The following is an 18,095-nucleotide window of genomic DNA, read 5'->3' on the forward strand; positions in this document are numbered from 1 at the left end:
TTTCTGCAATTCGGGCTTTTCTTGAAGAGGAAAGCGTACTTACTAGAGGAGATGCCCTGAAATACGAGTTTTAGCCCTTGAGTATCTAACACGAGACTCCTTGAACCTTATTTGGACCCCCACAACCACTTTCCATTCACCATATATTTTACATTTTCACTTTCATTGTTGAAAAACAAGTAGAATTTCAGCCTTGACTTGCACTTTCCCAAGATCCCGTGCTCATCCCCACCCGTACCTGCACTGCGACTTCTCCACAACTTGAGGCTCAAGTCGGTGCTGTGCATGGTTCACTCCAACAGTTCTAAAAACAATTTAAAATGCATTAAACCTTGATCTTGTGTTAACATTAGTGCCAGCGACCCTCAAATCTCTTTACCCACCTAAGAAACGTGCTGAGTATCTATGCTCTGACCCCATCTCGAATGGAAACCACCACACAAACAGCCTTTAAAAGGTTTGATTGTGGCACAACGTGGGAGCCAAGACACCAGAGCCTCTCTTTTGTGCTAACGACACTGGGAACACAGCAGAGGACTCGGGGAGGGGACTGACACGATGATAAGGTGTCCCCAGGAGGATTTATTCACTTCCAAAAGCCCAAACTAACCCATCTGCTGCCATCAGGAGAAAGCACTGAGCCACTCGATCTCTGAACGTCTTCCAGCAGTGTTTCCTCCTTCCCTGCATGTTTTGCTGACCTATATTCAGCAGCCCTCCCGCCCACAGTCAGTATTAACAAAACATCTCCCCTTAAAACCCTTTAGAAATTGGTCTGTGCAGGTAGGTCGTCTGCAGGCCTATTTGCCCCTTCTTCCCTGCGTGTTTTGCTGACCTATACTCAGCAGCCCTCCCGCCTACAGTCAGTATTAACACTACAACATCCCCCCTTAAAACCCTTTAGAAATTGGTCTGTACAGGTAGGTCGTCTGCAGGCCTATTTGCCCCTTAAACAGTGTGCATCACAGACTGTTTGAAGATTCCAAGTCACCGACAACATCAGTGAGAAGGAACAATCTAGACATTTCAAGTTACTACTGAAGCCTGGGGGATTTTATCACATCTATTATAAAGCCAGACGCACTCAGCTTTCCCCAGAGGTGAACACCTCGAGGAGAAGGATGAACCAGAAGCGGAAAAGCAGCTGGCAAGACACCTGTGTAGGCCAAACAGCATTGGTTTTACCTCGGCATGACGTTGGCATTGTCTAGAAATATTTCCACGTATCTGAGGTTTGAAACGCTTGGGCATTGCGGTGGGATCCGGGGCAGAAGCATGGCTGCGGTGTTCAACGAAGCACAGCTCTTCTCAATAGGACCCAGCCGAGCCTACTGCAGCCCTCAAAGCCAGGCAGTTATCACCACCCCCAGGTGGTGACAGAGCTGAAAATTCACGTGTGCTTTTAGGCATAGTGAGGAACAGGAAAAACTGAGTTTCAATACTTTAATCCGCACACTTTAATCTACAGAGAAATACAGTACAAGTAACAAGACAACACAAAGATGCATTAGGAAATTCAGTATCAGGGTCAGTGCTGTGGAAAATGTGCATTTACAAACCTCTATGAAGAATACGGAGCAGATGTTTCTCAAAAGAGCCTTCTGGGAGCTTAAGTCACAAGAGAGGCCATAACACAACTGAGCGAAGACCAAGTTTTCTTCACCTCGTGTTCACGTGGAGTGCCACCACAGAGCCAGCTCTGCAACTTCACTGAAGCGGCAGCTTCTTACAGCCAGAACCTGGCCCAAGTGCTCAAATAACGCACATCCCCCCCGCAACGATCTGAGCAAATGTCACAGTTACAGGGGGCTGTGGTATTGCCACCCACTTCAGAAATACTGGATGAAGCCAATGAGGGTGCAAACAGCAGAGACTGTCATGAGACATTCCGCATGTTCATTCGCTCCTGTACCTACGCAGCAAGTAAAGAACACACGTCCCAGCTTCCATGGCTAAGGGTTCTGCAGTAGTACCTCCCTGGCCTCTCAGTTCAGCCTGCCTACTTTTAAAAGAGGAAGGAAAAGCAATTTGGGATTTGAAAGCACCACTAGATGTGCAGGTAAAATTAGCAAGTTTTGACTTTAAGCATTTTTATTGGAGGTTCAGTATTATGTTGTCTGGTTATGTCTTTGCCGGGAAGATCTCACACCCTTTACAGCTGTGAGAAGTCAGGTTTGCTCTGAGATTTCGTTTTCTGAGAGGCAGGAATGGTGCAGATGGGTTTTGTTTATGTTTGGGCACTAAATAATAACATCTGCACCATCAGGAAACAACTGTTCTGTCAAGAGTGCACCGACCACTCCTTCCTCACTGCTCTGTGGAAAAGCCAAAAAAAATACTGAACCCCCAATGAAACCCTGCTTTCTTGCTTGAAAAAGGCTAAGTTGTTATAAAGTCTACTTTCTGATCTATTACTTGCATTTTAAGATGATTTTTTACCAATCTAGTGCAACTTCAGAATATATGCATAAACACATTCAATACAAATCCCAAGTCACAGCGTCACAGTATTTCCAAGCTAAAGGATATTTTTTTTTTTAAACTGTTAACATGCTGGTATTTCCTCAGTTATTACTAATTTAAAGTTACAGCTCTTAAAAGTAACATTTTTACAGTATTCTGTTCACTAATTACTAAACAGAAATAACTACTATAGATATTGAAGTTACAAGCTACAAAAATAAAAATCCATTCTGTTTAACTATAAAAATCCTAGAAAGAGAAGATAGCTGGAGGTACTCTAAGGATTACAACAGTTGGTAGCAGTCAAAATGGCTTTTGAGGATGTAAACTTTGAAGACACAGAATGCAACAAACTCACAATGGAAGTTCCCATTTACTCTGAGAAAGAAAGTTATTTTTATGCTGAAATCTACACACAAGTTGGAAATGAAACGATGCAAAGAAAATGCATTAGGTACAGCAATAAGGGTGTGCAGCACAGTAAAGAGGGCAGCACTAATGAGAAACAAAGTAAAACTTTGAATACATTCATACTTTTGAAGGGTTAAGGGCCGGATCCTCAGCTACTTAAGTCTGCGTAACATTGTTGGGTTTAGACAAGGCATGTGGCTTTACTCCAGCCTGAAGTCTCTCCCTGAGATGCCCAAAACCTGAACTGGGTATTCAGCACTCTTAGTGAGATAAAAGAACTGTGATTGTGCTGTGCTTTTAGAACTGTGGCCTAAATGAAGTTGAGAGAACGGTCAATTCTCTCAGTACACTCAGTGGCTAAAGCACGAGTGGTCTCTGTCCTCTCACTCCCCTGTTCAAGAAACAGCTATCATATTTCAGAAAACCAGCCAGAGAATTTTTAAATCAGTGGTTCACATTCAACAGGATCAGTTAAGTACCAGTATTTTTAAATCTGAAGATATCCTAGTTTGCTCCTAACTGAAGGGTCAAACCTTTTTTCTTTTGCAAAAGGAAGAAAACTGCTGAAGTGGTCTCTGTCCTCTCATTCCCCTGTTCAAGAAACAGCTATCATATTTCAGAAAACCAGCCAGAGAATTTTTAAATCAGTGGTTCACATTCAACAGGATCAGTTAAGTACCAGTATTTTTAAATCTGAAGATATCCTAGTTTGCTCCTAACTGAAGGGTCAAACCTTTTTTCTTTTGCAAAAGGAAGAAAACTGCTGGTACTCGGTATGAAGTACAGAACGAAAAGGGATTTTCAGTTAGAACGCATGCAAAGACTCCCAAGTGTCCTACTCTTACCCACAGATGAATTAACTAAGTTACAGTGTGGGTAACCAAGACCCATCTGTGGCCAACTAAAGCTATCGTAACTATCGCTATCCTAACAGTGACACCATTATGCCATTCCCAGCTAAGGTACAGTGCTTTAAGGCCTGCTTTAACCCGTGAGAAACACTCCCATACGCTGTAAAAGCTGTGAGCTTCAGTGCAATGGAAAGCAGAACCAGAAGGAACCGGCCAAACTGGAACCAGAACTTTCAACTGTCCGTTCTCAGAACCTGTGGAGAACGGGGAGGTTCCTCCTCAGCAGCCAAGTGTGAAAATTGTACTTCCAAAATAGGTGAGGGGGACCAGCAACTCTTGGGTCCTAATACCTTCCAGGTGTGGTGATGGTGGCTGAAAAAGCCAACCAGGTGGGCTGCTGGGCTAAGAATAACCTGTGCAAAGCCACTCCAATTTTCTTTTCTGACAAGCTGGCAGGACGGATAAAGTGGACAGAAGAGAATCTCACTATCCGGATTTCTGCAGAGCTTTTGATACTGTCCCAAATGACAAGTGAGCCAGCATGAAATGAGGAATTAAATGACTGAGGGAAAGAAGCACTTACTGAGTAGCTGTAAACATTATTAAGACAAAACACACAGGGGAACCCATGCTCAGTCTGAATCAGGTGAAGTTCTACAGAAGAAACTTACTCTTGCTTATAAGCATTACCTCAACAAGATGATTTTCTCCAGGTGTGTTCAAACACAATAGCATTTGCTTTTGCAACCAGGAGAAACTCAAGTCTGTTTCCCAAGAGCACGTACTTAAAGCTTCTTACTGAAGCAAACTGTGTTTCAAGTTAAAGGAAAGCAAGACCTGGAAAAAAAATGACTGTGAAGGGGTAACACTGAAAGCGAACATATAAAGAGAGTATCAGATGTGTAAGTTATGCTACACAGTCTCTACATTATGAACATGACATGCAGTTCATAACAGGGCTAGCCGAGAAAACTGTTCAAATTTGAGCACAATTTCAAATTGATTTGAACCAGAAATATTGCCACTGCAGTAGAAAAAACACAAGACACTGTTCTTTAATAAAAGCAATCGTTCCCAAGTGCTGTTGAAAGTATGCTGTAAAGACTACCCTGCCTCCAACACCAGGAACAATAGATATGCTTCGAAAAAATGATGTCAATGAATGCCATTCACTTCAGCTGCATCTGAAGATGACGAATGCAGGTCTGCACTCCAGACACGAAAGTCTCGTCGGTCCAGACATGAAGTTCCCAAATGTGGGTGGCGTTTGAAAGAGTTTAACCCTGCTACGAACTGAAAACACAAAGTATGACAAGGCCTATGACAAGCAGTTCTACGCACACAGAAGCGTGCACGCGCCTCCTCTCAGCGTGTGTAAACAAGGGAGGTTTGGGCAAGGCAGGGATCCGCCTCACGGGAAAGGCTCTCCCTACAAGCTCAGGGTTTTGCATTGCATGCCACAGGACTGAGAACCTACAGTAAAGTTATCACCATCTGACCAAACTTCAGCTAAGCTAGTGTATGTAGCAATAAAACTTCCAAATTCACTTTGGAGTGCTTGACAACTGCAGTTGTTATTCACCCTGTGCCTTTTACACAAAGTATACTGTACAGACACCACCAGAAGAAACTCTTCATTACTTGTCTTTTGGAAACCTCGCTTTCACTATCTTTCCAATGCTAATCATCAACAGGGAAAGGGCAAATCCTTCAGCACAGGACATGAGACCCAGCTGCTAACGCTGAGTACCTGGATAGAGCATGTACTGCAAGATTTTCAGGGTTCAAATCCATTTTCAGGAGGTACAGAAAAACTATTTGTACCGGTGCTTTATGGACCTACAACATTAAAAAAGAGCCTGTAACAGTTTCACAGTCACAGCACGCACATAACATTAAGCAGCTACAGCTATGTTACAAGTCAGAAAAGCTCATTTTGCTAGCATTAGAATCTGGGAGCCCACTGCAGACATTTACTGGCTGCAGGTGGACTAAGACTTAAACCAGTTCCATAATCCTAACTGAAAATGGGCTTTAATCCAGTTTGCAACATATGGGAAAGGACGATACGTTGAAATAAATGACAGCATGCTGGAAGCAGCAAGACTCCCCAGCAGATTCTAGTGCTAACACTGCGTGCTTAAAAATAACATTTTTTGCTACAGCAGAAGGATGACCCCATGTCTGATTGAGAACCGGACACAGCAACCTTACAGAATATTCCCCATACCATAAATAGAGTGTCCCAACAGGGTTCCCCCTGCTTCCGACAGCTACCTTTGCTACCCGTCAACTGCTGCAATCCCTAATAGTCCATTTGTGACTCAAACTCCTTCACTTCCATGTGCAAGGAGGGGATGATCTGTCCAGAACAAACCAGACCGTTTACCAACAAGGGGGTTTCCCAAACAAGCACCCAATGAAATGCTACTTTCACTTCTAATTCTCCTTTGTTTCTCCAAAAAGAACGACAGATTTACACTTCCCAAAGAGGATTTCGCACGTTGAGGACTGGACTCCTAGCAAGCTGCAGAAGTGGGAGGATCCTGCCTCCACAGACTTGGCGCAACGGCGCCGGCACCCGCTCAGGCAGAGCACAAGCGGAGAAGCCAGCTCACCTGCTGCAAGAATGGCAGACCTTGGAAGCCTGGGCATTGATGTGTTTTTCTAAATGTCAGGAGTTCAACAGTTAAAGGTTTTTAGGCTATAAAACAATTTGAATAATCATCTGATCAACTTCAGGTAAGTCCTTAAAGTTGAATAGTTTAAATACTGCCTTTTATAGCATATACCCTGCTTGTCCAAAGTCTTGTCACTTGTTTGTAAACAATAGTAACGTAAGAAACGTAGAACTTCACTATTTTGCGACGCTGATGGTTACAAGTTATTAAAAAAATGTAATAATTTAACTAGTAAGGTTTCTGAAGCTAATATAAATTTAAACCTCATAACAACAACAAAAAAAAAAAGAGCAGTGGATTTATCTAACAGTATACTTCTGGGTATTTTAAACCTTTACATAGATTTAACTATTAATTTGTTCTATATATTTACATACAACAAAATAATTAAGATGAGGTGTATAAGGCTAATGAGTATGGAATTTACAAATGGCTTCTGCTTTACAGTTCATCACATTCTAATCACATTTTCAGACAGCTATGAATTCACCGATAATCAGTAGTATTTAAGATCTAGTACACATACTTTTTTACAACTAATACCATCAAGTTAAAAATGCTCTCCAAAGAGGATTACCATTGACGGTTTTAAAAATACTGACTTTGCCAAGGTTTCAATAAATTACGTTAAAATATAAATAGTTCATTCACTGTTAATGCAAACATTTCATACGTCGTTGAAAAACAGTTTACAAAACCTAGAAACATAGCCTACTTCACCCAGTGGTATCACCTTCAGTTAGCATAAAGGAAACAAAAAAAGACAAAAAGACTGAGGGAGTTGTAACAAAAGCAGCAACATTCAGAGTTCAGACCAAAGCTCTCAACTGCTCTGATGATCTTGGCTCATGCAGTATACATTCCGCACAAATTCTCTTCCTACATGGAAGACCACCTTCAGTAATGAAACTGGACTTAACTCAATTACTTCGTGACAGATTTTAAACCTCAACTCACAGCTCTCACCCGCTGCAGGCTTAAAATACCTACAACAGAAAAGAAAAAAGGGAGCAGATTTTTGCTTCTGTTAACCATGAAGATGTTGTCACCTGAGAAGCTTTTAACCTGAGAAGCTTCAGATAAGCCAAACTGACAGTTTCCATGTACTATTACACATATTCTTAACCTTTACAGTCGGTATGGACCAATCTTGCTCACCCTGTATTCACAAGGGAAATGAAGTTTCAGGTCCAACAAGGTATCTTTGACTCCCTAAGAGCCAGCCAGAAGACAAATGCTTCCATGTTTTTTCATTCAAATTATGCACATGAACGTGAGAACTTGCTAACCTCTGCAAACGTAGCTCTCAACCTCCACACTTAAAATTGAAACACTTCACAGACTGACTTACTGTTGATCATTTTCAGGTAATTACAAAGCAAGACCTTTAACAAGCCTTTAAACAACCCACATTTGCCAATCATTCTTATTTCTTTAAAATTCTCCTCTAAACAGCTAAAAAAGGTAGTTCCTTGTCCAAGTTTTCCTCCAAAAAACCTCCTCAAGAACTACGATGTTGCTGTTCACAAAAACTAGAATTAGTCACTCGTTGAACCGAAGCAGAGTCAGTCCCAGGATCATTCAGTGCAAGTCATGGTACAATTATTTTGCAGTTGGATCATGGGTACTCAGGACCTCAGGACTATGCTATTATGGCCTACAAAGCCACTGAAAAGGTCAGTCACTCACAGAGCATTTCCAGAAACCTTTGGTCCAAAAGCATCTTTCTTGCTAACCACCTTCAAGAGCTCCCACATCCTCCGCTCTCCCAGTCAAGCCTATTGGATATGCACTGCACGAGCAGGTGCCCAGAGAAGTATTTGTCTTGCTCCCAGGAAGAGGTGGCAGTTAGGAGCAGGCTGATGTCAGAAAAATCAACCCACATCCTACTTGGTCTGCTTTTCTGCTCAGGAACTGTTCTGGGGAAGAGGGCAGGTGGAAGCAGGCCAAACTCCCAGCTGTTCCCCTTTCGAAGGGCATCAAACATTTTGCAGACTGCACTGTGTATGTGCAGAAGATCTGATTCCACAGCAGGGAAGGGCTGCAGTATCAGTCTCTTTCCTGCCATGAGAGTAACTGACTCCTCCAGCCAGAAAGGCTGGGCTCCACCACCAGTCTAAAAGGCTCAACAGCTGTGGTAATTCAGCAGTGAAAGTTTCATGAACATAAAAGCATGGCTTTTTCCTCAGCTCTAGTTCATTCACAAGTATGAACCTTATGGCATGAACCTTAATTTAGATTAGGTGCTCCCAGTGTTCTTAACAAGCTGAAGTTCATCACTGTATGGTGATAAATTCCACAGACATCTATGCATCTTCATCCGTCTGTTCTCTCACGTGGTCTTGCTCGGACACGCTGGAAGCATCGTCATCTGTTTGTTCACCCGAGTGGTACAACATCAGTGCACGTGTCTTGTGAGTTATGGTAACAGTGCAGGGCCCCTGAGCCCACGGCTCTCCATCCACCTGCATCGGCATCTTTGAACTCTTCAAGATCAGCTGGTATTAAACAGAAGAACACACAATCACAGCAGTTCAAAGTAGCTCTGAAGATACCTTTTACAACTACAATATAGCGATGCTGCATGTTTTCAGCCTGGCCAAGGAGAAACTTAGTAGATAATTAATTGCACTCATAGGCCACCAACCACAGCAACAGAGGACCATGAATGATGACATAATTTTTACCAAGCAAAAGAAACATCTAGCTCAAGTGCAAACTGCATCTGCAGATCAGACAGCCAAGTGCTGGAGACTCTATACTGTGTATTAAAAAAAATTCAGGGAAATAGGTCCGTAAAGACTACTTACCCTCACTGTGTGTGCCTGCCCTAGGCGAACAGGATTTGCGAGTTTCACCTGAATCTGGGCGCAGTGGAAAGAACCATGAACACCAACAACTTCCAGAAGTCCATCATCATGTCTGTGAATTAAGAGAGAAAACTCTTCAGTGATGCTCATGAGCACTGGAATACCTGTCCCAGTATGACACAGTCCTTTTACGGCTATCCCTGTAGAGAAGACAAATGTTATTCTACAAGCGTGTTTAAACTATCTATTTGTGCTGGACAAAAGGCAAAGGAAGCCGTACAAAAACACAAGTATGGAGCAATGAACCAGCTGGTACTCCCTAGCTAGCTAGCTTCCAGAAATTATGGATATATGACTTTCCAAGGCTCATCGTGCATATTTAAGGCCGGAGCAATGCACCAGCTGGTACTCCCTAGCTAGCTTCCAGAAATTATGGATATATGACTTTCCAAGGCTCATCGTGCATATTTAAGGCCCACAGTGGATTTCTCTTCTCTTTTCACTTAGTTATTAATCTATAGGAAAATCTTTTAATGGCTTCATTCTTTAGATTTTGGTAAAGGATCTTGCCCAAATATTTTTTTTTAAGAAATCCAGGATCATAAGCCTTGTAAGAGAACTATGAAGTACATTTATATATGTGGCTTCTGAAGAAGGAAGTCATAAGAGGGAGTAACTAATGTACCCACCTATTCTCTTTCATATTGCTCCAGCCAACCTACCCAAGCATGGAAGGCTTGCTTTATTTTTACTTTATATTTTAGCCTCTATTAAGATGTGTTTTTATATTCTGAAACGGACATATTTTCTACTTTTTGAAAGTATCTTTATTTTTAACAGCCTCTACAATGCTATTGCTTAATCATGCCAGACAGTTTGAGAAAGTCTTAAAAAAACACCCCAGACTTGATGGGTGGGATGCACTTAGCCCAAGTCTCTAACACGAGGAAAGTAAAAAAACCCTGAGATAGCTTACTGTCACAAGGAATCCTTCCGACTTTTAGATAAGCCTGGCTACATCAGCACAGACTACTGGAGTGAATTGTTTACACTACAACTGCTAAAGGTAACAAAAGAAAAAGATGCACTGTGTACCTCGCCAAGGGGTAAGGTTCATCACCCATTCCTTCCCAGAGCCTACAGCCACCTCCCCAGTATCCAATATTCAGGACAATGATGCCTTCCAAATTGGGCAACTCGATTCTCTCACCATCCAACTCTAGCTTTAAAAGACAAAGAAGTTAATTACCATGGATCAAATTCAGTACTTCAATATAACTAGTTATTATTTTTATGCATTTAATAGGCTTCCACTTGAAGAAAAGCTGGCCCTGTACAAATAGAACGTGTTTTATTTTCATACCTAAAAAATTACTTCTGATTTCATAAGCTGTCATAAATTTCTGTTAATAAAGAAAAAGGAACTCTCACTTATGTAAGACTCTGGTAGTAAGGCAAACTTTATCTGAAAGTCAGTACTTGAACTCACAGAACTGAGTCAAGGCCACAAAAAGCTAGGAGTTTTCAGTAAGCTCAAAGACATGAATTCCAAAGCAAGCTGCAGGTAGCAAAAGAACCATGAAAATTACTCCTGGTCCAGAGCCATCTTTATACAAACACCATCTAGATGAAAGCGGCAAAGCTTTCCCCCTTTTCTTTCACAAGGCAAGTTTTTACACTCCACTGATTGTCCAGAGAATAAGCAAATTAAAAAACTTACCTCAACCTTTTTGTTAAGATCTTTACATTCTTGTACTAAGCAGTCTTTGGTTCCGTAAAAAAAATAAACAGCCTATAAGAAAAAAAAGAAAGAAAAAACCCAGGGAGAACATAAAACACTTAAAAAAAGACAATACATATGAAGACCATTTGAAATGCTCACATATAATTATTCTGCAAACCTTATCTAAAATTCACACATCATATTTCACATCCTTCAACTAATCTGTCTTCATGAGATAGGCAACGCCTTGCATAAGAAACTTGCTTTCCACTTTAAAAGGAAGCAGGCAATGTCCTCAACCCAGTAAGTTTCAAAGCAAACGAGACAGTCTCAACGAAAATTGAACAAACAGCATATTCCATAAGCAAGCAAGCAGATGAAAGTCAGAATACGTGTGAGTGGGCTGGAAACATATTTTACTCATGGAATCCCCTCCCCCAGAATAATGAGTTCAAATCCTTAGAATGGCATGAAAAGAAGTTGGGGAGTAGAGCGGAAAATAGCCTGAAGTCAACAACTACAAGGAGATGTCACTTTACCAAACACACCTTATTAATAATTCTGCTGGAAAACAGAGACGGAGTCTTCTCACGATGAGCATGGAAGTTTAAAGCCATGAGGGCATCAGGTCCTACAGAAAAGTAGTTGTTCATTGTGAATACCTGTAAGAAAGAATTTCTACTTATGGTCTTATTAAATAGCATTATTAACACTGAAAAGTCAGTGTTTACGGGGAAGTAGGTAACCAGAAAAATAAGTATAAACATACAGGTATTCCACAGAATCCATATTTATACTTGCAAACCATACCTTTGGTTTCCTTAAGTTGTAGTACCCTTTGTTTGTGACCTGAACCTTCCATCTGAAAAACAACAGCCGTTACTTAGTCATGAGAGACTGTTCTCACTTAGTATCAAAGCTGTAGCCAGGAATCTCAGATCTATACTGGGATCAAGTCAAAAGACTGAATTTAGTTAAATTATGAAAAAGAACTGAGCCTTGTCAAGCAACTAGTAAAGACTAACTTTGGACCTCAGTTATTCTGCACGTCCCTCCAGCGAGATGTGTGTTTCTTTACATATACTGCTACAAGTGGGTATGGGCAAAGCTGCAGCAGCATTGGGCTCCACACAGTTTATCTTTCCTCTGTCACTTACCTGTCCAGTTTGATTCCATCTGCCTCCATGACGTTTCGTAAGATTTGTTCTACGGGGACTTCGCCAGCATAACCTGCACCCCAGCCCAGTGTATTAGACAGGTCATTGCCTGTTCCCAGAGGTAAAATGGAAACTTGTGGAATATAACGTTCTTGCCCCTAGGGTACAAAAACACTGCACATTAGCTCCTTCTTCAGCACGCATTTTCTCCCTTTTATCCCCAGATGTTCAGGGTAGATAAATGTCATTAATCTCTGCGGCAGCTTGTTACACAGTGCAGAGCCATAGAACTGGCAGCATCAGCACAGCAGATGGCACAATTACGTACTTATTGTAGGGATAACGCAAAGGAAAGAAACGTTAAACCCCTGCGAGGCGAAAAGAGAATACAAACACAATACAGAAACAATGCCTTATTAATACTGAACAGAGTATTCCTTCAAAAGAAGGATGCTTTGGATCTAGAAGTGGAAGCCTGAGGTTCCCATGTGATTTCCTGACTACCTGCAGCCACAGTAAGTTACTGACACCATTACGCCACATACCTCCGTGTCACGGCATGAATACTGAGAGATGTCACACACAAATCTGTGAACCACAGCAAGACACCAAAGTGCTCTTACAAGACTGAAGCGAGGTTAGGTCTAAACCAACAGATGCACATAATACTGGAGCGTACAACCACAGACAGAAATTCAGATCCTCAAAGGAGGAAAGTCAGTATCTAAGTTTCAGAGATACCACATACAGAGATCCAACTGTCATCAACAGACGCAGCAGATGACAGTCACCTCTGCAGTTCAGAGTGTCGGAAGCAGACATTCAAAACTGCCACCTAAGCAAAGGTCTGTGCTCTCTTTACCACAGAAGGGTGAAGAGTTATTTCAGAGGTACTATGGCCTTTGAAATTCAGCTGTGAAAAGTACTTGCAGTAAGTGGCATTACGGTTACTATTCTTTCAAGAGTTATCAGCCAGGCAACCTGTATCTAAACGTCAAGATCAATGAAGACAGCAAATAACATACTGCTGATAATAAAGCGATTTTTCTGATAATATTAACATTATTTAAGTAACTCCAAAGATTCACTTTGAATACTTGAAAACAGCGAATAACCCTGATTTCATCAGGTATATTAGTTCTGAGGGACAATATATCAAGTGTCCGAGAACAAGCAGCCATATATACTTCTACATTTAGTTACATTTTATTGTAATAATGGCCTTCAACTCCAACATTTCATGTGTTAACAAGAAAGCCGCAGCAAACGAGACATTGATAGAAGAGTAACTTTCTTCCTTTTAGCGCTAGAGAAAGTTTGTTAGGTGAAGCACTGAAGCCCTAGTAGTTAACTATTCAACATTCTTAAATTTCCCAGTTCTTAGTAATACCCTGTGAACTGGAGTATCTTCCATTACAAATCAAGAGTAAACATACAGCTTAGTTTTTCCTTCTCCATTTGCTGTTAATGGGCGAGGCTGCAGGCTGACAGATTCTTCAGACTGTATGGTAAGGAGCAGAAGCAAATTGCTGCATTCATTCATGCCCCAGCAGTGTAACCAGCATAGCCAGCAAAATTAGGAGGTTATAAAAGATGGAGCGTGCTGGGAGAAATAAGCAGCCAGGGCACATTAGCGATGCCATTTATGGCAAAATAAAACTGTTCAGCCGAAGAGGAAAGAACAATGCATAAAATATTCTGCAACTTGTTCTTTTCTTGTTTTACAGAAAAGAATGACTTTACATATAATTTAAAATCTAAAGCTATCACATTTTTCCTGATCTACAAGGACTCGTAACAACATGCATTCCCACCATCTCCCCAGTATGAATAAGCACTTCTGCAAATACTTCTCTGTAGGCTTGTTCAGGAAGATGAAAACATAAATGCAGGTAAGAGATTGGGTGTAGAACCTGAGTAGCTCCAAAATGCTTTTCACGATAAGCTGTCTTTTAGTTTAAAAGACAATACCTTTATCTTCATCTCATCAATTGCATCCAGGACCCAGCCTACTGTGCCATCGCCACCACAGACGAGAACCCTGACAGTGTTGCAAGGCAGCAAGGTACAAAGTTGGAGTGCTTTGGCAGGTGTAATTTTGCTTAGATCAAAAACCTAGAAGCACGGAAAATAAGTTTTGTAAGTACACTGAACACGACTCAGGATTTGCCTCAGATAAACAACTTCAAGAACCTCATTCTACTGCAAATCAAGATTCTCCATTTACAATATTATATTAGCAAATGAGCTGTCTTGACTTTAATGAACAGGGCGTGGTTTCCCCAGTTCACAGCAGAGCTCCAGCTGTTTCACCAGAAATAAATGCCATTGATAAGCCACGCCAACAGAATCCTAAGGCAAGTCTGTATCTAGAGGCATCCTGACGCATTCTGCAAGATGCAAGGCTTCAATAAACGTTATTTTTTCCGTACTCAGGATTGAAAGAGGTTTATTCTTCAGAGTCTTACTGGGATGCATTTCAAACAAACACACAGTGATTTCTACTAGGCTGTATTCTAAGGCTGGGTTGGAACTTCAAAGGAAGAGTATTAAGGTGCAGCCAGGAAATCCAAGGAACAACTAACTGCCCTACGTCAGCATCCTGTGCCATCCCAGGGGATTTTACAGGGAAAGGGACAACACAAAGCAGCAACTGTAAACACTGACGTTTTCACAAGTAAAGTGAGAAATTAAACAAATACAGGTTTCAAATTAAAAAGCTCTACATATTTCATTTTCTAAAGCCTGTACACTGTTTCAAAAGCCAGAAACTTATCATTAGCAGAACTGCTGCATGTATTACTATAAATAAAAAAACTTGACCAGTATCAGAACCATAACAAACTTGGGGGTGGGAGGGGCCTCTGTGCTTCTGGTCTCTCTCTATAAAGCCAGTCTTCTAAAAGAAGAATCTGCATGAATTTGTTTCCCTTACTGATCTTCAACAGGATCCTACTGTCATTGTGCAAGCAGAGTGATGTTTAGTCTAATTCAGACTTTTATTATAGTGGCTTTTCACTGTAAATACCTGAACGGGAAAAAAAAACAGAATTTTAAATTCTCCTAGTAAAGTTTCACCCATGTTGTTTCCACTACGAGTATTAGCCAGTATGATGACTGGCATCCAGTGTTTTCTGCAGTAAGGTACTACCTGCAAGAAGGTAAAAGTCAGTCAGTCACACAAATACTGCACCTCTGAGAATGTTTAAAGCTTTGCTCCAAAACCTGACCCCTGTAAGAGCAGAAAGGAGGAAGTTACCAGTTAGCCTGAAGTAGTCAAAACAGAAACAAATACTTGTAACACACCAAGTTTGGCCATTTCTGTTGTACAGCACCTAGGACAACAAATACTACAGTGTTATGAACACAGTACCCGAAAAAACACAAAACAATCTCAGTGGTTTTTTTGGAATAACAAAACCCAAATGTCTGCTCATGCTTCAGCTACCATGTTAATAAAATGACCAACACCTCCATGGTAACACTGCAGGTACTTCACATATACTGAAACATTTACCTGATCGTTATTAACCTGACAAAGTTCAAGTTTTAATGGGTGTGGGTGGTTGGGTTTTTTTAAAAAATATATTATAAACCCAAGTAGCAGTAGATAATTACCTTTTCATAATTGGTTCTTTTGTCTTTACGCATCTGGTTGATTGCAGACAAGTAGTATGGTGGAATAATTAAGTCTCTGAATTCTCCAAATGTACACTCCTCAGTCTTTAAACAATCCATCATGCAGTCATCATGTACAGTGTACTGACACCACACACATCTGGAAAAAAAGGACCAAAAAGCATGGAAAAATAAATCCTCAGACAACAGGCACATCCATTTTGCTCATTTATGGTAGAGAGACTAACTTTCTGAAAACTACATATGTTTACACGCACCACTGTAAGTAATATTTTAAGCACATTACAGAGAAAACCATGCCTTGTCTGGATGTTTATGACTGTGTATTGGCTACAGAATATTACATAACCTGGTCATGTGTTTGCATCCCAAGAAAAGCGTTTGAATTCTGGGCAAAAATCCCCAACAGTTTTCAATTAATTATATTCTTTTAAATTCCCAAACCAGGTGCTATAAATATTCTCCCGCAGTGTCTGCAACATTAACAGTTAGACTGAAAGCTTGCATGAGAAACTGAACTTTAAAGAGCACAGATAAAACACTAGAGTTCAATTTAATAAAGCGTTACTAGTAACAATAATGAATAAATTCCTTAAGATTGAAAACAGCCCTTAAAGTCTGAAGCCTAAAAGGTTACACAGTACTCTAAGAGCCTGACGGGATGTTGTTATGCAAAACTGCTCAGCTTTTTGACCTGTTCTAAAAGCTGTCCTGGAAAATGGACTAGAACAAGAGGAAATACAGCAATATCCACTGCCAGCCTCTGCAGAATGTTAATCCTTGTTTGCTGCATCCAAAGCCTTGGTTTAAGCAGCTGTGAAAGCTATTTTTGGAGTCCTTTGGACTAATCCAGCACACAACTGGAGTAGCAATGACACTGGCCCTGTACTGTGACTTCTTTTCCTCTTTTTCCTTCCTTCCCTCCCTGCCTCTAAAATCCACTTCTTCCATTTTCTCCTACTCTCTTCTCAAGGTTTGTTTGATAGTACGCTTATCTGCACTGTAATTCTGCTTACTTATCAGGCGATTTGACAGCATCACACAGAAGCAAAGCAAAAGCTGTCAGAATACACGCGGCTAAGACTACAGCCTTCTGAAAGGATGTCACCAACACACTGCGCCCAGGATCTGGACCACTAGCACTATATTTTGGCATAACATGCCGTGGTGTGCCATGCTGCCAACTTTGCAAGCAAAGACTCTTACCACAAACTTTAAGAACATTACAATACCTTTTAAAACTTCCCATTAGTTTGAGTACCCTTGAAAATGAACTTCAAGCAGCTGTAGGATGGTTGTTTGTTCTGGTTACACAGAGCAGATGCCAGCTTTGTAGAGACGCTTACACATTTTGATGCTCTGCTGGGAACTGTGCCACCCAAATTGCTTAGGCTAGCCACTGTATAAATGACAAGTGTGTGAGAACCTTCTGAAGGTGATCCCCTAAAATATAAACTCTCTTGCACAGAAAGAGCCTTTTATATGTAATTATCAGTAGCTAGCACATCATGCTGGAGTAATGCAGTTAGGAAGCGGGCATGAGATGCAAAGCCATACTCAATCTATGACTCAAACTACCCACAAGCATCCACTGTCATTTGAGGTTCTTTGAAGTTGCTTTTTTAACAGTTTCCTATCTGACTACTGCAGGGTCTCCTTCCGGTTAACGTGCTCCGATAAACCTGCAGAAAACAGAGTATCGATATGGCACCATACTTTCTCGTACAAAGACAAGCTCCCTTGCAGTACCTGTAGTCACAGAGCTTGGGCTGCGTGCCGCACTGCTGTTTGCATACCATACAGCAGCTGCAGAGGGGGACGTTGCCTCGGATCCAGTGGTGTGGCATAGAGCTGTGGGCTCCACCGTTGCCCCTCATCATAATTTCCTTGCAGAGAAAAAGCTGGTCGGCCTTCTTGAGGCATCCCTCGCTCACCCGCAGCCCGCAGCAGTTGCAGAAAGCACCCTGAAGGATGTGCTGAGCACACACGCAGCAGTAGGAGGGCTGGCCGAAGAGGTCCGTGTAGTGCCAGTCATGCTTGCTCGAAACTGGCCGGGGATCAACGGCTGCCGCCGGGACCGCTGGAAGCTGCACCACAAGGTGATGAGCACCGGCAGGATCACAGAGCAGAGAGTCCAAAACACCAAGCTCCAGTCTGCGACGACCGAGGAGGAAACGCCGCTGCTGCTCTCCGGCCCTTCCATTCCTCAGCAGCTGGGCCTCACCAGCCTAACCCCTCACAGCCAGCAGGGCGAGCCCGGGAACGGCCCCCGCGTCCAAGGAGCCAACGCGCAGCTTCCCGACGCATCTTTTAATCCCGTATTAGGGCTAAGCCCCTACTTGCCCCCACACCTGACCTAC

At 41.8% G+C, this 18,095-nt stretch overlaps 1 protein-coding gene across 1 annotated transcript; it reads right to left on the minus strand.

Moving 5' to 3' along the window:
- Positions 1-8,712: 8,712 nt before the first annotated feature.
- DGKE (diacylglycerol kinase, epsilon 64kDa) lies at positions 8,713-17,938 on the minus strand. The gene is given in 12 exon segments (XM_010157490.1): positions 8,713-8,904; positions 9,217-9,328; positions 10,312-10,439; positions 10,937-11,008; positions 11,488-11,601; positions 11,750-11,801; positions 12,097-12,254; positions 14,068-14,211; positions 15,125-15,247; positions 15,715-15,874; positions 17,485-17,776; positions 17,779-17,938. Coding segments are annotated over 12 exon segments (1,707 nt in total).
- Positions 17,939-18,095: the final 157 nt, after the last annotated feature.

This window comes from Eurypyga helias, unplaced genomic scaffold, assembly GCF_000690775.1.
Source record: "Eurypyga helias isolate BGI_N326 unplaced genomic scaffold, ASM69077v1 scaffold12978, whole genome shotgun sequence".
NCBI classification, from domain to species: Eukaryota; Metazoa; Chordata; class Aves; order Eurypygiformes; family Eurypygidae; genus Eurypyga; species Eurypyga helias.